General features: G+C 38.2%; 1 protein-coding gene across 3 annotated transcripts in view; it reads right to left on the bottom strand.

Annotated features, from left to right (window-relative positions):
- Positions 1-21,518, bottom strand: part of anln (anillin, actin binding protein) — a 79,239-nt gene that overhangs the window by 28,564 nt on the left and 29,157 nt on the right. For 2 of the 3 annotated variants that reach the window (XM_072915608.1, XM_061982374.2), the window contains exons 9-12: positions 16,820-17,085; positions 5,605-5,753; positions 3,417-3,558; positions 3,215-3,350 (exon numbers count right to left, since the gene is read on the bottom strand). In XM_072915608.1, coding sequence (XP_072771709.1) covers positions 3,215-3,350; positions 3,417-3,558; positions 5,605-5,753; positions 16,820-17,085 — 693 coding nt within the window. The remainder of the gene's footprint in view (positions 1-3,214; positions 3,351-3,416; positions 3,559-5,604; positions 5,754-16,819; positions 17,086-21,518) is intronic. The other variant, XM_072915609.1, reaches the window with a different exon arrangement.

Genomic DNA, 21,518 nt, shown 5'->3' with positions numbered 1-21,518 from the left:
TATATACAGTATATCATTTATATTTATTTATTTTGCCGTTTTTGTTTACATGTTAAAGGTGTTTTAATGAATATACATGCATGTTTAACACATATAGATTCCTTTCTTTCATGTTGACAAGAATATAAGTTGGTGTATTACCTGATTCTGATGACTTGCATTGATTGTAATCAGACAGCAGTGCTTAACGTCCACGTTTTCAAATGCAGGAGAAAAAAAGTTCCTCCTTTCTCTCTAATACCACATGAAAGTGGTTGGTTTTTGGTATCTTATTTGTCCAGCTTCCATATTCGTTTTCACACACTTTACAAGAAATACATTGGCGGCAAATTCCGTAGCTTGCTAGCTTGTTTGCGCTGGCTTTCGGAGACTCTTATTTTGAAAGCGCAGGCGCGATGGAGCGGCACTTTTATTGTGAAGACAGGAACTGTGCAGTCAGTCTTTAGGCTTGTGACGGGATGTACGTTTGAAATAAAAAAGTGTCTTTTTTCCTTCACACTTTTGATTGATTGATTGAAACTTGTATTATTAGATTGCACAGTACAGTACATATTCCGTACAATTGACCACTAAATGGTAACACCCCAATAAGTTTTTCAACTTGTTTAAGTCAGGTCATGTGACCGCCTGGCTCTGTTTGATTGGTCCAACGTCACCAGTGACTGCATCTGATTGGTGGAACGGAGTCAAACGTCACTAGTGACTGCATTTTATTGGTGGAACGGAGTGAAACGTCACCAGTAACGCAGGCACTTTGAAGGTCTGTCTGACAGACCAAAACAAACAAAGCGTGCATTAACAGATCGATAAAAATTAGTAGCGAGTAGCGAGCTGAATGTAGATAAAAGTAACGGAGTAAAAGTAGCGTTTCTTCTCTATAAATATACTCAAGTAAAAGTAAAAGTAAGTTGCATTAAAACTACTCTTAGAAGTACAATTTATCCCAAAAGTTACTCAAGTAGATGTAACGGAGTAAATGTAGCGCGTTACTACCCACCTCTGTATATAGGCTAGCTGTATGTACATATTGCATCATTATGCCTCGTTTGTAGCTATATTTGAGCTCATTTAATATCCTTTACTTTTATCCTCTTTGTATATAATTTATATTTTCATGTCTCATGACACATTATCTGTATGTAATATTGGCTGCATTTCAGATAGTTGTTTGTGTGCCATGTTGTTCCAGACCACAGCAAACATTACCTAGCTTGCCAAAGATTGTAATAAATCTATTAAAAGAAGACAGCCTGCCGTGTCCTTTAACTTGGACACACACATCTATAGCCAGTCATTTCCAGGACCTTCTGAACCTCTGATTTACTAATGGTGTCTAATCTTGTAAAAATGTGTAGAATAAATATAACATTTCAACATTTCTGTCAACAAAGATTTGCTTCATTCTGCAACACACAGTCAATTTGATAGTAGGCTATTATAGACACTTACCGTATTTTCCGCACTATAAGCCGCACATAAAAACCACAAATTTTCACAAAAGCTGACAGTGCGGCTTATAACCCGGTGCGCCTTATATATGGATTAATATAAATATTTATTTTCATAAAGTTTCGGTCTCGCAACTACGGTAAACAGCCGCCATCTTTTTTCCCCGTAGATGAGGAAGCGCTTCTTCTTCTATGGTAAGCAACTGCCAAGGTAAGCACCCGCCCCCGTAGAAGAGGAAGCGCTTCTTCTTCTACGGTAAGCAACCACCCGCCCCCGTAGAAGAAGAAGCGCGCGGGTATTACGTTTCATTTCCTTTGTGTGTTCCATGTTGATATACGACTCCATGCGCGCCCACATCACAGATGGTGTCAAAAAACAAGTGAAGCACACAAATACAACACTCGCCGTCATTCCGGGTGGATTAACCAAAGAACTCCAACCGCTCGATATTGGTGTCAACAGGGCATTTAAAGCACGACTGCGAACGGCGTGGGAACAATGGATGACCGAAGGCGAACACACCTTCACTAAGACAGGGAGACAGCGCCGGACGACATACGCCAACATCTGCCAGTGGATCGTAAATGCCTGGGCGGATATTTCGGTCACAACTGTGGTCCGAGCTTTCCGGAAGGCAATGACTTCGACGAGACGGAGCCGGCCATTTTGGATCCCGTATTCGCCCAACTTTTTAATTCGGACACCGAAGGAGAAGAATTCGAGGGATTTATGAATGAAGAATAACTTCAGAAAGTGAGCGTTATGTTTATTTTGTGTGTTGTGACATTAACGTTCGAGCAACATTAAGTTATTGCTATTGCTCTGCACTATTTTGAATTTTACTATGTTTGTGATTGCACATTTGCACATTACCGTACATTTTGGGAGTGAACAGAGTTGTTAGAACGCTGGTTTTTAATATATTATTAAAGTTTGACTGACCTATCTGACTGTTTTTTTGACATTCCCTTTAGCGCAGTTAGATGCGGCTTATAACACGGGGCGGCTTATAGGTGGACAAAGTTTTGAAATATGCCGTTCATTGAAGGTGCGGCTTATAACCCGGGGCGGCTTATGGTGCGGAAAATACGGTACATCATTCATTATAAAATTTATATACGCCTTTTAATTTTTTGCGGCTCCAAACAGATTTGTTTTTTGTATTTTTGGTCCAATATGGATGGCTCTTTCATTGTTTTGGATTGCAACCCCTGCCCTAGGTCTACCTCAAAGCCTTCTCCCAGATTGAACACATGTGAAAAAGTAGCCACACTACGGGGGAAACTCATTTCACCTGCTGATACCCGTGACCTCGCTCTTTCCGTCACGACCTAACGTTCACCAACACGGACTGTAGCTGGAGCAATAAATTGAGAATCCTGCCTTCTGATTCAGTTCTCTGTCCAGTACAGCGACCACATTACCATCTTTTCCTCTCTCGTGAACAAGATCCTTCACTCCCGACCCAGATGATATAATCCAACTTTTGCCTCAGACGCTAAATCCTCACACTCAGCTGTAAACCACCTCAGCAAAGATCGCAAGTTCCAGCTAATCCCAGAGACCAGACTGGTGGACATCCTCAGAACTTGTCTGCACCTACAAATTCCATCCATATGCAAAGCAAACAAAACCAGTGACAAAAGTCAAAGTTCCCCGTGAACAGACTCCACCTACTTCCATCCATTTTCTACCGCTTGTCCCTTCAGGGAATTGTGTGGGAGTCAGTAGCTACAAAGCAGCCAAATGAAAAGAATGGACTTACTTGCTACGATCAAGAGTCTTTCTGCCTCAGCTTCCACCTGCGATCCTTTGCCGTGTTCTTCATCCGTGCAGCAGTTGAGTGCCTGACTGGCCTGATGGATGATGGTCTGCTGCAGGTTCATCTCATTTGTGAGCAGCTACACACAGGAAACATTGTCACCATGGACACATCTTTCACAAAACCAAAACTATTTATTTCCAACCTTTATCTTCTGTTTGATGCTAAACAGGCTGCCGCCTCGCACTTCCTCTGCTCTGCCAGAAGCGTCCTCTTTTCTCACCATCCCATCTTTACCGGTAACTCTTCCAGTCTCCTTCACTCGAATAGACCTATAGGCATCAATGCTAACACACACAACACAAATATGTAATGTCATAATAATAAAGAGTAACTGAAAAATAGCTTCCCCTTCTTGAAAGACCAGCAGCTGCCAATGGTATACAGCCTGTGTACAATAATTGCAATTATAAAAATTGAGCAAAACAATTCAACAAAAATATTTTAATACTAATTAGTAATTACTAATAACTCAATTATTTTTAGCATATATATATATATACATACACACTGTATATACACACACTCATATATATATATACACACATTTTTGTATATATACAAATATATATACAAATATATATACATACTGTATATATTTACACATATATATATATATATATATATATATATATATATGTACATATATATGTAAATATATATACACACACACACACACACACATACATACTAGAGATGCGCGGATAGGCAATTATTTCATCCGCAACCGCATCAGAAAGTCGTCAACCATCCGCCATCCACCCGATGTAACATTTGATTAGAACCGCACCCGCCCACCATCCGCCCGCACCCGCCCGTTGTTATATATCTAATATAGACGATGCAAGGCATTAGTGAGGTTATAAAGCTTTTGCCTGTTAAAGAAAGGAGACTGATCCAATGCAGCACAGACATTCGCGTGCCACGCTGTCACGACCCAGACGCACACCAGTGCGCAATCATATGGGAGCCGCGCTGAGCGCACCTCCAAGCGCGTCTCCCTGCCGGCGACGGCCGGGTATGGGCCCAACGCTCCAGCGCCATCCATTTTCAGGGCTAGTTGATTCGGCAGGTGGGTTGTTACACACTCCTTAGCGGGTTCCGACGTCCATGGCCACCGTCCTGCTGTCTATATCAACCAGGGTGAGCCCCACCCCTTTCGTGAGCGCACTGCGCGCGGAGTGACCCCTGTTACGCGCCCCCGGCAACAGGGGTGGCAAGCAGGTAAGCTGCGCGGGCGGAGCGCGCGGAGTGACCCATATTACGAGCCCCCGGCCACGGGGGTGGCGGGCAGGTAAGCTGCTTACCTGCTGCGCGTGACGCCGGCCGCGGCGAAAGCGGACGAGGCGGGGTGTCGGTGCGGTGGGCGCGGTAGTGACCCTGGACGTGCGTCGGGCCCTTCTAGCGGATCGCCTCAGCTATGGCTCCCGGTGGGGCCCTCTCGGGGGAAGGGGCCTCGGTCCCGGACCCCGGCGAGGCGTCCCTTCTCCGCTCCGTAAAAGTGTCCATCTCTTTTCTTTTTTTTTCTTCTGTTGTGGCATATGCAGCAGGTGCCTGCTCGTTTTTCGTATGTGGGTAACAACATTTAACTATGTATATATATTTACTAATTGGTTTAACTGCCACCCGCAAATAAAAAAAATAAAAAAATAAAAATCTAATTAATCCGCCCGACCCGACCCGCGAGCGGATAAAATCTTTTTTTTTTTAATTTCATCCGCCCGATCCGCGGATAATCCGCGGACTCCGCGGTTGTGTCCGCAAACCGCGCATCTCTAATATATATATATATATATATATGGATCAAATAATAGCCCTTTAAGCATCAATTCTAACACGCGCACACAAAATATATCCATGCATCCATCCATTTTCTACCGATTGTCCCTCTCATAATATATATATATATATATATATTGTACAATATCTTATATATATTATATACAGTATATTTGATGTGTCTGTGTATATTATACATATAATGTAAACTGTAAATATGTGATTTAATAATACACCCATTTGCTTACAAAGATGTGAAGTGTACATCATTTAATGGTAGATCTAATTTAACATGGAATGTAAAAAATTAATTACCATTTGAGTGAGATAAGTATTTGTTGCCCTCCCAACGAGCAAGTATTCTAACCACACAGAGCAGTTACTGTATGTTCAAATAAATCTGATACAAAAATGATGCATTATTCATACCTTTGTATGGTAAAGTTACAAAATGCTACAATATGTATTTTCTCAAGAATGCACAAATACGAATGCACCAGTATTTGGACAAGTCCCAAACACCATTTGTTATTTGAAAAAACTACTTTGAGTACCTGTAAGGTAACTTATGATCGTCCTCTGAGGCGTCGACACTGCCAGACGAGCTGCTCTTTCTTTTGTTGCTTCTCTGGAATGGACTCTGCTGGCAAGGCTTGTCTGGAGTCACATTCTTCACAATGAATGAATGAGCTGGAGTTGAAGTCTGCACAAAAACAACATTATTAATACTTCTAGGCAGCTCACATTTACTGAAGTGATCGCACAACATAAAACAACAATAAAATAATCATCAAATTCAATACACTAAAAAAACGTATAGATATTTACAATAAAACATTTTCATATCGATAGTTATAAATATATGTGGACGATAGTAACACAACATTGCTCAGAAGTAAGGCTGAAACGACGCGTCGACATAGTCGACGTCATCGGTTACGTAAATACGTCGACGCCGTTTTTGTGCGTCGGCGCGTCGCATATTTACGTCACACTACTTTACTGTCATGGCGGAGCGCAAAGCAGACGATGCGAGCGAGGGGAAAAAAGCACGCCAAAAGTCGTCAAAAGTGTGGGAGTATTTCAATAAACGGCCTAATAATGTTGTTGTATGCACACTGTGTCGAGCGGAAATGGCCTATCATAGCAGCACAACGGCTATGAACGAACATTTGAAAAGAAAACCCCCGACAGCGTTCTTGCCATCACCATCAACAAGTCAATCGTCCGCGTGCGTATACGTTGTCATTATTACACAAAAACATGAATGTGTCATTTGTATCTGCGTTGTAAATTCATAAACTAAAGCACCGTTTCGCTCTGAGAGGCGCGTTTGGCGTGCCTGTTCAGTGTTTACAAAGACGCGCTCCTCTTTAACGCTGTGGAGAGGCGGCGGCGGCGGCGAGCGAGCGGCGAGGCGGGGCGCGCCGGGAGCGACGCCGCAATCGTGCCCAGGTGCGCGATCCGCGCAGTTGGAAGAGAAAAGACTTTGTGTAAAATTAAAAGATTGTAAACCTGGCAAAGCCGTCTGGCGTTCAGTCTGTCGGTCCTGAAAGAACCCCACGGCACAAGACGTGTCACAAACGCTAACGTTAATTAGTTGTGCAAATACCTTTTACAATATTAACAGTTACATATACTATGTACAAACGAACAATTAACTTTCACTTTAATCATACTATCATTGTTGTGTTATTAAGCAAAATAAGCAATACTTTTACTTTTGTTGAAATGTTTACACTGTACACTTTTTTGTATTGGATGTTTAGCTTTATTTTTGCACATTTTAGCAAATAAGCAATACTTTTACTTTTGTTGAAATGTTTACACTTGTTACAGAATATTTCCGTTTTGCACTTTTTTGTATTGGATGTTTATCTTTATTTTTGCACATTTTAAAGCAAAATAAGCAATACTTTTACTTTTGAAATGCTTATACTATTCCAGAATATTAAGATTTGCACTGGATGTTTACTTTTATATTTGCACATTAAAAAGCAAATAAGCTACTTTTAATTTTGTTAAATGTTAAAAGTTTTAAATGTTTACATTGTTACAGAATATTTTGTCATGTTGTTGTCAATGTTGACTGAGTGGCCATACTTTTTTTTTTGTAAATAAAAGCCATGCCTTTTGAAAAAACTGGCCTACATTTATTTTTTCCTCTTCATTTTAAATTTAAAAAAAAATCGGTAAAAGGAAAAATAATCTATAGATTAATCGAAAAAATAATCTATAGATTAACCGATTAATCGAAAAAATAATCTATGGATTAATCGATAGAAAAATAATCGTTAGCTGCAGCCCTACTCAGAAGCCCTACCAAGAACATCAGTAAGACTAATCAGCTGCATCAGTCATCTTTAAAATGCTTGGTTACAAGATGAAAAACCCGAGTAGCTGAGCAAGGACAACCTCCATGGAAAAGAAGGCAAAAATGAAGGCCACCTGGCGAGAAGTTAGCCTGCGCAAGGGTGTGAACGTCAGGAAGAAACTACCCAAGACGTACAGTCAGATGTCCACAGCTTGAAGAGACTGACAGCCTTCGCTACAACCTGAAGAGGTACACAAGACAAGTAGAGGCCAGGAGAATAAACATGACCTTCTCCAACAACCAAGCTAGAATCTACTCTCAGTGGCAAGGTCACAAGACCGGAACAGACCCACCCAAGTCTGAGACTGAGCATTACTGGGAGAAGGAGGAATCATCAGACACCTAAGCCCAATGGCTGGCACACTTAAAATCAGAGCGCAGCAAGCTCCGAGAACAAGACCCAATAGTGGTAACAGAGGCAAGTGTCCATGATGAATAACTGGACAGCATCACGGCCCAACAAGCTAACTACACTCCATGAACAACTGGCAACTCCTATGAGCCAGCTGCTAACTCAAGGTTGGACAGTCATCAAAAAAGACCACAAAAAGGGAACGGTAGCATCAAACTAGCCATCTATAACCTGCCTCAGCACCGCATGGAAGCTCCTATCAGGCATCATAACAGCCAAACTGAGTGGGAATATGAATCAATACATGAGTATATTGGCAATAACAAGACAGCTACTCGTTGACACCTGAGACTCCAAGACTAGAAACTAGAGATGTCTGATAATAGCTTTTTTGCCGATACCCGATATTGTCCAACTCTTAATTACCGATTCCGATATCAACCGATACAGATATATACAGTCGTGGAATTAACAATTTAATTACCGTATTTTCCGCACTATAAGCCGCGCCTAAAAACCACAAATGTTCTCAAAAGCTGACAGTGCGGCTTATAACCCGGTGCGCCTTATATATGGATTAATATTAATATTCATTTTCATAAAGTTTAGGTCTCGCAACTACGGTAAACAGCCGCCATCTTTTTTCCCCGTAGAAGAGGAAGCGCTTCTTCTTCTACGGTAAGCAACCGCCAAGGTAAGCACCCGCCCCCGTAGAAGAGGAAGCGCTTCTTCTTCTACTGTAAGCAACCACCAAGGTAAGCACCCGCCCCCGTAGAAGAAGAAGCGCGCGGATATTACGTTTCATTTCATTTGTGTGTTTAAATCTGTAAAGACCACAAAATGGCTCCTATTAAGAGACACGCGTACAACGCAGAATTCAAACTCAAGGCAATAAGTCACGCAGTAGAACACGGAAATAGAGCAGCAGCGAGAGAATTGAACATAAATGAATCAATGGTGCGTAGGTAGAGGAAGCAACAAGATGACCTGCGCCACTAAGACAGGGAGACAGCGCCGGAGGACATACGCCAACATCTGCCAGTGGATTGTAAATGCCTGGGCGGATATATCGGTCTCAACTGTGGTCCGAGCTTTCCGGAAGGCAGGATTCACGGAACTGCTGGACAACAACAGCAACATTGACTCTGATGACTTCGACGAGACGGAGCCGTCCATTTTGGATGCCGTTTTCGCCCAACTTTTTAATTCAGACACTGAAGAAGAATTTGAGGGATTTATGGATGAGGAATAACTTCAGAAAGTGGGCTTTAAATGTTTATTTTGTGTGTTGTGTGACATTAACGTTCGAGCAACGTTGAGTTATTGATGTTGCTATTGCTCTGCACTAATTTGAGTGTTACTATTTTTGTGATTGCACATTTGCACATTACATTTTGGGGGTGAACAGAGTTGTTAGAACGCTGGTTTGTAATATATTATTAAAGTTTGACTGACCTATCTGACTGTTTTTTTGACATTCCCTTTAGCGCAGCGTAGGCGCGGCTTATAACCCGGGGCGGCTTATAGGTGAACAAAGTTTTGAAATATGCCATTCATTGAAGGTGCGGCTAATAACCCGGGGCGGCTTATAGTGCGGAAAATACGGTATGCCTAATTTTGTTGTGATGCCCCCCGCTGGATGCATTAAACAATGTAACAAGGTTTTCCAAAATAAATCAACTCACGTTATGGAAAAAAATGCCAACATGGCACTGCCATATTTATTATTGAAGTCACAAAGTGCATTATTTTTTTTAACATGCCTCAAAACAGCAGCTTGGAATTTGGGACATGCTCTCCCTGAGAGAGCATGAGGAGGTTGAGGTGGGCAGGGTTGGGGGTAGGGGGGCAGGGGGGTGTATATTAGGGATGTCCCGATCCAGGCTTTTGCACTTCCGATCCGATACCGATATTGTTTTTGCACTTCCGATCCCGATACTGACCGATACCGACCGATACTGGCCTATCCGAGCATGTATTAAAGTTTAAAGTTATTTAGCCTATTTAGTTGTCAGAATCATGTTGAAAAGGGTTTTAGTACTCTTGATAACAACTAGCCAGCTGAATTAGGGGAGTTTGAATAATACACAATGGTTGGTAACAAGAAACTGACCTGTTTATTCAAGGATAAACACAAAATAGACACAATTATACATGACAAACAGAAATGGCATCATTGAAACTAGGGCTGGGCGATATGGCCTTTTTTTAATATTGACATATTTTAAGGCCATATTGCGATACACAATATATATCTGGATATTTTGCCTTGGCCTTGAATGAACACTTGATGCATATAATCACAGCAGTATGATGATTCTATGTGTTTTGATTGATTGATTGATTGATTGAGACTTGTATTAGTAGGTTGCACAGTGAAGTACATATTCCGTACAATTGACCACTAAATGGTAACACCCCAATAAGTTTTTCAACTTGTTCAACTTAAATTGATTCATGATACATATATACTATCAGATATATACTATCATCATAATACAGTCATCACACAAGATAATCACATTGAATTATTTATTATCCGGGGTGTGGAGGGGGGCGCCTGATGTAAGTGTCAAAAAGACAGCCAAAAGTGTTTGATATGAGAATAAATCTAAAGTTAAAATATAGGGTAGAAATGCACCCATTTGCAGGAAATGTAGTCTTGATTTTCAAAATGTTCTTTCAAGGCTTGCATGTCTACATTAAAACATTCTTCTTCATACTGCATTAATATATGCTACTTTTAAACTTTCATGCAGAGAAGGAAATCACAACTAAAAAAAATCACTAATTTTTTCATACGGTGTTGATCTGGAAATTTTTGTCTCTGCATTTTGATGGTGTGGACGTGTGGCACCGAATGGAGATAAGCGTCTCGACAGACGTTACAATATTTGAACAATGATGACGAAAACTGTTTTCTCGGTCGTGTCCGTGTGTCGAAAATTGTTATGCGCTTATTTTTTTATTTGATTTTGTGCGTGGCATATAATTGCTATGCGCAGAGGACGCTTGAGCAGTGCGCAATTGCACAGGCGCGCACCTTAGAGGGAGCGTTGGTCACACGGCTGCGCTAGCATCACAGCTAACGTTAGCCATGCTGCTACCTCTCTGCTCGGGGAGGGCGTATACGTATGTGACGTATGACGTGACAGTATGTGACGTGTGTAAGAAGGTGCGCTTGCTGTCTGTGAGAGGGAGACACAGAAAAGAGTGAGAAGAGCCTGTCGTGTAATGCCAGCAGCTAAAAGCAACTGCGTGAGAATCCACAGACCTGTGGATGTGTTGAAGGTGTGCTGGAAAATGCGGAACGGAAATTAGGGCGCGGCAGAAAAGTGGAATGTATTATTTAAATCGGTGCGTTGGAAAACACGGACCGGAGTTTTTTTTAAAACTGGATCTGGATCGGCATTTTCCAATGCCTTGCCGATACGCATTTTTTGGCAAATATCAGCGGCCGATCCGATCCAAATATCGGATCGGGACATCCCTAGTGTATATTGTAGCGTCCCGGAAGAGTTAGTGCTGCAAGGGGTTCTGGGTATTTGTTCTGTTGTGTTTATGTTATGTTACGGTGCGGATGTTCTCCCGAAATGTGTTTGTCATTCTTGTTTGGTGTGGGTTCACAGTGTGGTGCGTATTTATAACAGTGTTAAAGTTGTTTATACGGCCACCCTCAGTGTGACCTGTATGGCTGTTGATCAAGTATGCTGGCATTCACTCGTGTGCGTGAGAAAAGCCATAGATATTATATGATTGGGCCGGCACGCAAAGGCCGTGCCTTTAAGGCAAGCCCCCAACATTGTTGTCTGGGTGGAAATCGGGAGAAATTCGGGAGAATAGTTGCCTTGGGAGATTTTCGGGAGGGGCACTGAGATTCGGGAGTCTCCCGGGAAAATGGGGAGGGTTGGCAAGTATGACGGCGAGATGCAACTGCTCTGTACTTCTCCCTACGCCCATGTACCACTCTGTACAGCGGCGTTGAAAAGTCATGAATTTTACTTTTTGAAACCGATACCGATCATTTCCGATATCACATTTTAAAGCATTTATCGGCCGATAATATCTGCCGATATTATCGGACATCTCTACTAGAAACACCTGGATTGACCACAAGAAAGCCTAAGAATCAATGCCATACACGTGATACTGCAGTGCCTGGAACTGTAGAACATCAACAGGATGCTAAGAACTTTCATCAAGGACTCAATGAGGCTGTGGAAAACAACTCTGGAGGCTAACTCAAAGCCAATTGCACAGGTGAACATCAAATGTGGCATATTATTATATCATTAAATAATCATACTACAAATAAACTTTTTAAATGTCTAATCATGTGCCACCGCTGGTCTCTAGTCTGGCCCTAACCCAGTGGTTCTCAAACTTTTTTTGTCATCCCCCACTTTGGACAAGGGGGAGTTTTCAAGCCCCACCTGCCCCCATCGCCCCAACAGAGCGCTAATGCCAAGCTTTAACATTTTAAAATTTATTGAACATCAAGTTGTATACATTCGAACTCAATAACATAAAATAACATTAAGTTCAATAATAAATAAAATAACTGTGCAGCTGTGGTATAACTTGCATCAAGTTCAATAATAAATAAAATAACTTCCATCAAGTTCAATAATAAATAAAACAAAAGTATTATAACTTGCATCACGTTCAATAATAAATCAAAAAAACTGTTATAACTTGCATCAAGTTCAATAATAAATCAAAAAAAGTGTTATAACTTGCATCACGTTCAATAATAAATCAAAAAAAGTGTTATAACTTGCATCAAGTTCAATAATAAATCAAATAAAAGTGTTATAACTTGCATCAAGTTCAATAATAAATCAAAAAAAGTGTTATAACTTGCATCAAGTTCAATAATAAATCAAAAAGTGTTATAACTTGCATCAAGTTCAATAATAAATCAAAAAGTGTTATAACTTGCATCAAGTTCAATAATAAATCAAATAACTTGCATCAAGTTCAATAATAAATCAAAAAAAGTGTTATAACTTGCATCAAGTTCAATAATAAATCAAAAAGTGTTATAACTTGCATCAAGTTCAATAATAAATCAAAAAGTGTTATAACTTGCATCAAGTTCAATAATAAATCAAATAACTTGCATCAAGTTCAATAATAAATCAAAAAAAGTGTTATAACTTGCATCAAGTTCAATAATAAATAAAACAAAAGTGTTATAACTTGCATCAAGTTCAATAATAAATCAAAAAAAGTGTTATAACTTACATCAAGTTCAATAATAAATCAAATAACTTGCATCAAGTTCAATAATAAATACAATAAAAGTGCCACTTTGCAATCTTTGCAAAAAAAAAAGGAGGAGCTATGCATTTGGCAAGACAGGGCAAGTGACAGCACTTTCCCCCAGGAGAGCCACCTTGCTTCACTGTGAAACAGCACGGCTGTATGATCAGCTCCCATTTCCTCACACAGTGCAGAGAACAGTCGCGCTTTCAGTGGTCGTGTTTTGATCAAATTTACCGCGCTCACAACATCTGTTAAAACCTCATTGAGTTCGGGGCTGAGCTGCCTTGACGCGAGTGCTTCCCGGTGAATGACACACTGTTTGCCCGTCAGATTTTTGTTTCTCTGCAGGCGCTTGCTCTGGCTCGACGACATTTGAGGTGCGAGTCACAAATGTATATATTTGTGTAATTGTGATCCACACATTAGCCTGCTACCCATCCGCGCAAAAGTTTGTTCCGCTTAGCCCCGCCCCCATTAGTTACTGTTGCTATGTCTGTCAAACTTTCGCTCGTACCGAGAAATATAAAGCCTACAGTAAAAATAAGTACCGGTAATTTCCATTTATTTATATAGCGGATTTCACAGACAGAATCACAAAGTGATTTACAGTGTGTATAGAAAATGAAAGCATAGTAAAAAAATAATCTAAGAATATAATAATTTTAAAAAAAAATTTAAAGTGAAATTTGCTCCCGTTCCTCGCGCCCCACCTGTCATGTCTCTATTCCCCACCAGTGGGGCACGCCCCACACTTTGAGAAACGCTGCCCTAACCCCTATGTCAGAGGTCTGCAACCCGCGGCTCCGGAGCCGCATGCGGCTCTTTGATCACTATGATGCGGCTCAGCTGCATACTTGCCGACCCTCCTATTTTTCCGGGAGGTTTCCGGATTTCAGTGCCTCTCCCGGAAATCTCCCGGTGCAAACATTCTCAGATTTTCACCCAGACAACAATATTCAGGGCGTGCCGTGATGGCACTGCCTTTAACGTCCTCTACAACATGTCGTCGTGTCCGCTTTTACACCATGCTATCTACGTGCCGGCCCGGTCACATGTAGTATGTGGCCTCTGCTTACACACGTAAGTGACTTCAAGGCATACTTGGTCAACAGCCATACAGGTTACACTGAGGGTTGTGATATAAACAACTTTAACACTCTTAGTAATATGCGCCACACTGTGAACCCACACCAAACAAGAATGACAAACACATTTCGGGAGAACATCCGCACTGTAACACAACATAAACACAACAGAACAAATACCCAGAATCCCATGCATCCTTAACTCTTCCGGGCTACATTATACACCCCCGCTACCACCAAACCCCGCCCACCTCAACCGACGCACGGAGAGGGTTGGGGGGGGTTTGGTGGTAGCGGGGGTGTATAATGGGATTCTGGGTATTTGTTCTGTTGTGCTTATGTTGTGTTACGGTGCGGATGTTCTCCCGAAATGTGTTTGTCATTCTTGCTTGGTGTGGGTTCACAGTGTGGCACATATTAGTAAGAGTGTTAAAGTTGTTTAAACGAGGCACCCTCAGTGTGGCCTGTATGGCTGTTGAACAAGTATGCCTTGCAGTCACTTATGTGTGTCTGCAGAAGCCGCATACAACATGTGACTGGGCTGGCAAGCTGTTTGTACAGGTTGTCGAGGGCGTTAAAGGCAGTGCCGTCATAGCACGCCCTTATTATTGTTGTTTGGGTGAAAATCAGCAGACATTCGAGAGAATAGTTACTCTGAAATTCGGGAGTCTCCCGGAAAAATTGGGAGGGTTGGCAAGTGTGATGCTGTCAAGCGGCATTCATATAAAACTCACGGGCCGCACTCACATTCAATTTTCATATTAAGGTGCGGGCCGCATGTCTGAGACCCCTGGTTTATTTATACATAGCACAAAGCAAAAAAAACAACTTTGTATGCAGTGTTATTTCATTTTAAATTTCAAAAGAGTTTTGTGGCTCCCATTGTTTTCTTTATTTTGTGAAACGGGTCAAAATGGCTCCTTGACTGGTAAAGGTTGCCGACCCCTGCCCTATGTCCAAGCTCTTGCAGACCTAACACCAGATCCTCTAATGGAGGCAGACTATGGAAACACTGAATTAAAACTGCAAACTAACTTAAACATCTTCACGTTATTAATGTATTGTACATTTGATTCATTGTATATTTTGTAAGGCTGAAACGACGCGTCGACGTAGTCGACGCCATCGACGTAGTCGACGCCATCGACGTCATCGGTTACGTAAATACGTCGACGCCGTTTTTGTGCGTCGGCACGTCGCATATTTACGTCACACTACTGTCATGGCGGAGCACAAAGCAGACGATGCGAGCGAGGGGAAAAAAGCACGCCAAAAGTCGTCAAAAGTGTCGGAGTATTTCAATAAACGGCCTAATAATGTTGTTGTATGCACACTGTGTCGAGCGGAAATGGCCTATCATAGCAGCACAACGGCTATGAACGAACATTTGAAAAGAAAACCCCCGACAGCGTTCTTGCCATCACCATCAAGTCAATCGTCCGCGTGCGTATACGTTGTCATTATTACACAAAAACATGAATGTGTCATTTGTATCTGCGTTGTAAATTCATAAACTAAAGCACCGTTTGCTCTGAGAGGCGCGTTTGGCCTGCCTGTTCAGTGTTTACAAAGACGCGCTCCTCTTTAACGCTGTGGAGAGGCGGCGGCGAGCGAGCGGCGAGGCGGGGCGCGCCGGGAGCGACGCCGCAAGAGACAGGGGACGACGAGCGAGCGAGGAAGAGGAGCTGAAAAGCGAGGAAAGAAAGAGAAAAGAGTTGGAAGAGAAAAGACTTTGTGTAAAATTAAAAGATTGTAAACCTGGCAAAGCCGTCTGGCGTTCAGTCTGTCGGTCCTGAAAGAACCCCACGGCACAAGACGTGTCACAAACGCTAACGTTAATTAGTTGTGCAAATACCTTTTACAACATTAACAGTTACATATACTATGTACAAACCAACAATTAACTTTCACTTTAATCATACTATCATTGTTGTGTTATTAAGCAAAATAAGCAATACTTTTACTTTTGTTGAAATGTTTACACTGTACACTTTTTTGTATTGGATGTTTGGCTTTATTTTTGCACATTTTAGCAAATAAGCAATACTTTTACTTTTGTTGAAATGTTTACACTTGTTACAGAATATTTCCGTTTTGCACTTTTTTGTATTGGATGTTTATCTTTATTTTTGCACATTTTAAAGCAAAATAAGCAATACTTTTACTTTTTAAATGCTTATACTATTCCAGAATATTAAGATTTGCACTGGATGTTTACTTTTATATTTGCACATTAAAAAGCAAATAAGCTACTTTTAATTTTGTTAATTGTTAAAAGTTTTAAATGTTTACATTGTTACAGAATATTTTGTCATGTTGTTGTCAATGTTGACTGAGTGGCCATACTTTTTTTTTTGGAAATAAAAGCCATGCCTTTTGAAAAAACTGGCCTACATTTATTTTTTCCTCTTCATTTTAAATAAAAAAAATATTCGGTAAAAGGAAAAATAATCTATAGATTAATCGAAAAAATAATCTATAGATTAACCGATTAATTGAAAAAATAATCTATAGATTAATCGATAGAAAAATAATCGTTAGCTGCAGCCCTAATATTTTGTAACATTTTAACACATATTCTGCATCCTCCTGTGGACGGGTGTTGAAAATGAGCATTTTCTTGCAGTAAATATGGTTTGTCCGGTCTAACTGTTATGTCCAGATTAAAATAAATAAGTAAAGATGCTTACTCTCATGCTCCTGTCCGGACTGTACACTGCGGCGACACTTTCTGCGAGCGGCGTGAGAAGCGACATGGAAGAGATATTCAAGGCATCTTCTTCCTCATCCTCCTCTTCGTCGTGAAGTCCGTCAAAAAGATGGTCGATCACTGCGGAGTGATCGACATTCATCTCTATCTCCTTGCCTTCATCCTCTTTGCTGCTTTCGTCCACCTCCTCCTCCAGTGGGATGCGTGTGGAGGTTGGGGTAGGTTCCAGCAATCCACAAGCTGCTACTGAAAAAACACACACAGATGGAGAAGTAGATCTATAAACATATACATGCTCACAACTTCAATGTTTACTCTCAACTAAAATTTCAGTCCAATCTGGGGATGTAACGATATGAAAATGTCATATCACATTTATTGTCACCAAATTGATCACCGTTATGTTGAATGTACTCAAAAGCTATTTACACATACACTAAAATCTTTTAAGCAAGTTATTTTGTTTGAAATAACTAAAAAAAGTTAGACAAGCCATTATTTTGCAAGGTTTGTGTTCCTTATCGTGTAATACTCTTAATATTTCATCTTTTAATGGCTGAGCTTTCATTGTTTTAGAACTATGAGAACTACTGTAGCACTATCAGATGTACAGTACAGGCCATAAGTTAGGACACACAACACGTTTTCTTTTTTTCCCATGACTATTTACATCAGGGGTCCCCAAACTACGCCCCTCGGGAAGTCCCAAGTTAAAAAATAAATACAATAATAATAATAATATATTTTCATTTTTATTTTATTTATTTATTTTTTAATCTGGCCTTTCTAATCCATTTTCTACCGCTTGTTACTCTCGGTGTTAACCCAATAGAATAGAATATAATGTACTTTATTGATCCCTGGGGGGAAATTCAGCAGTTCGCTCACAATAAAAACTTAGGTATTTTTTTACATGCGAATAATATAAATACAGTCTATTATACAGCATTATTCACATGTGAATAATATAAATACAGTCTATTATACAGCATTTTTCACATGTGAATAATATAAATACAGTCTATTATACAGCATTATTCACATGTGAATAATATAAATACAGTCTATTATACAGCATTATTCACATGTGAATAATATAAATACAGTCTATTATACAGCATTATTCACATGTGAATAATATAAATACAGTCTATTATACAGCATTATTCACATGTGAATAATATAAATACAGTATTATACAGCATTATTCACATGTGAATAATATAAATACAGTCTATTATACAGCATTATTCACATGTGAGTAATATAAATACAGTCTATTATACAGCATTATTCACATGTGAATAATATAAATACAGTCTATTATACGGCATTATTCACATGTGAATAATATAAATACAGTATTATACAGCATTAATCACATGTGAATAATATAAATACAGTCTATTACACAGCATTATTTACATGTGAATAATATAAATACAGTATTATACAGCATTATTCACATGTGAATAATATAAATACAGTCTATTATACAGCATTATTCACATGTGAATAATATAAATACAGTCTATTATACAGCATTATCCACATGTGAATAATATAAATACAGTCTATTACACAGCATTATTTACATGTGAATAATATAAATACAGTATTATACAGCATTATTCACATGTGAATAATATAAATACAGTCTATTATACAGCATTATTCACATGTGAATAATATAAATACAGTCTATTATACAGCATTATCCACATGTGAATAATATAAATACAGTCTATTATACAGCATTATTCACATGTGAATAATATAAATACAGTATTATACAGCATTATTCACATGTGAATAATATAAATACAGTCTATTATACAGCATTATTCACATGTGAATAATATAAATACAGTATTATACAGCATTATTCACATGTGAATAATATAAATACAGTCTATTATACAGCATTATTCACATGTGAATAATATAAATACAGTATACTATACAGCATTATTCACATGTGAATATATAAATACAGTATATTATACAGCATTATTCACATGTGAATAATATAAAAACAGTCTATTATACAGCATTATTCACATGTGAATAATATAAATACAGTCTATTATACAGCATTATTCACATGTGAATAATATAAATACAGTATTATACAGCATTATTCACATGTGAATAATATAAATACAGTCTATTATACAGCATTATTCACATGTGAGTAATATAAATACAGTCTATTATACAGCATTATTCACATGTGAATAATATAAATACAGTATTATACAGCATTATTCACATGTGAATAATATAAATACAGTCTATTATACAGCATTATTCACATGTGAATAATATAAATACAGTATTATACAGCATTATTCACATGTGAATAATATAAATACAGTCTATTATACAGCATTATTCACATGTGAATAATATAAATACAGTCTATTATACAGCATTATTCACATGTGAGTAATATAAATACAGTCTATTATACAGCATTATCCACATGTGAATAATATAAATACAGTCTATTATACAGCATTATCCACATGTGAATAATATAAATACAGTATATTATACAGCATTATTCACATGTGAATAATATAAATACAGTCTATTATACAGCATTATTCACATGTGAATAATATAAATACAGTCTATTATACAGCATTATTCACATGTGAATAATATAAAGACAGTCTATTATACAGCATTTTTCACATGTGAATAATATAAATACAGTATTATACAGCATTATTCACATGTGAATAATATAAATACAGTATATTATACATCATTATTCACATGTGAATAATATAAAAACAGTCTATTATACAGCATTATTCACATGTGAATAATATAAATACAGTCTATTATACAGCATTATTCACATGTGAATAATATAAATACAGTATTATACAGCATTATTCACATGTGAATAATATAAATACAGTCTATTATACAGCATTATCCACATGTGAATAATATAAATACAGTCTATTATACAGCATTATTCACATGTGAATAATATAAATACAGTCTATTATACAGCATTATTCACATGTGAGTAATATAAATACAGTCTATTATACAGCATTATTCACATGTGAATAATATAAATACAGTATTATACAGCATTATTCACATGTGAATAATATAAATACAGTCTATTATACAGCATTATTCACATGTGAATAATATAAATACAGTATTATACAGCATTTTTCACATGTGAATAATATAAATACAGTATTATAAGGCATTATTCACATGTGAATAATATAAATACAGTATTATACAGCATTATTCACATGTGAATAATATAAATACAGTATTATACAGCATTATTCACATGTGAATAATATAAATACAGTCTATTATACAGCATTATTCACATGTGAGTAATATAAATGCAGTCCATTATACAGCATTATTCACATGTGAATAATATAAATACAGTATTATACAGCATTATTCACATGTGAATAATATAAATACAGTATATTATACGGCATTATTCACATGTGAATAATATAAATACAGTCTATTATACAGCATTATTCACATGTGAATAATATAAATACAGTCTATTATACAGCATTATTCACATGTGAATAATATAAATACAGTCTATTATACAGCATTATTCACATGTGAATAATATAAATACAGTCTATTATACAGCATTATTCACATGTGAATAATATACGGTAAATACAGTCTATTATACAGCATTATTCACATGTGAATAATATAAATACAGGCTATTATACGGCATTATTCACATGTGAATAATATAAATACAGTATTATACAGCATTATTCACATGTGAATAATATAAATACAGTCTATTATACAGCATTATTCACATGTGAATAATATAAATACAGTATTATACAGCATTATTCACATGTGAATAATATAAATATATTATACATATACATATATTCTACATTTAAGTCCAGTCAAAAAGTAACATATGCATTATACAATGCAGCCCCCTAGTCAAAAAGTTCGGGGACCCCTGATTTACATTGTACATTGTCACGTCAAAACTATGAATGAACACATGTGGAGTTATGTACTTAACAAAAAGAGGTGAAAAAACTGAAAACATGTTTTATATTCTAGTTTCTTTAAAATAATTAATGCTTTGCACACTCTTGGCATTCTCTCCATGAGCTTCAAGTGAAGTGAAAACCATTTCTTGAAGCTCATCTAGAGAGTGCAAAACAGTAATCAGAGCAAAGGGTGGCTATTTTGAAGAAACTAGAATATAAAACATGTTTTCGGTTATTTCACCCGTTTTTGTTAAGATTCTCTGGAAACCGGTACTTTTCAAACAGAGTATAGTACCGTTTTTGATTCATTAGTACCGCGATACCATACTAGTACCGGTATACCGTACAACCCTATAATATACATGTTCTGTAGGTATATATAATTAAAAAGATATGTTCATTCATTGTGTAAATATGTGTACCGTATTTTCCGCACTATTAGCCGCACCTAAAAACCACAAATTTTCTCAAAAGCTGACAGTGCGCCTTATAACCCGGTGCGCTTTATATATGGATAAATATTAAGATTCATTTTCATAAAGTTTCGGTCTCGCAACTACGGTAAACAGCCGCCATCTTTTTTCCCCGTAGAAGAGGAAGTGCTTCTTCTTCTACGCAAGCAACCGCCAAGGTAAGCAC

The sequence above is a fragment of the Nerophis lumbriciformis genome, linkage group LG21 (genome assembly GCF_033978685.3).
Source record: "Nerophis lumbriciformis linkage group LG21, RoL_Nlum_v2.1, whole genome shotgun sequence".
NCBI classification, from domain to species: domain Eukaryota; kingdom Metazoa; phylum Chordata; class Actinopteri; order Syngnathiformes; family Syngnathidae; genus Nerophis; species Nerophis lumbriciformis.
The sequence above is the reverse complement of the archived record's forward strand: the minus strand, read 5'-3'. Positions and strand labels throughout refer to the sequence as shown.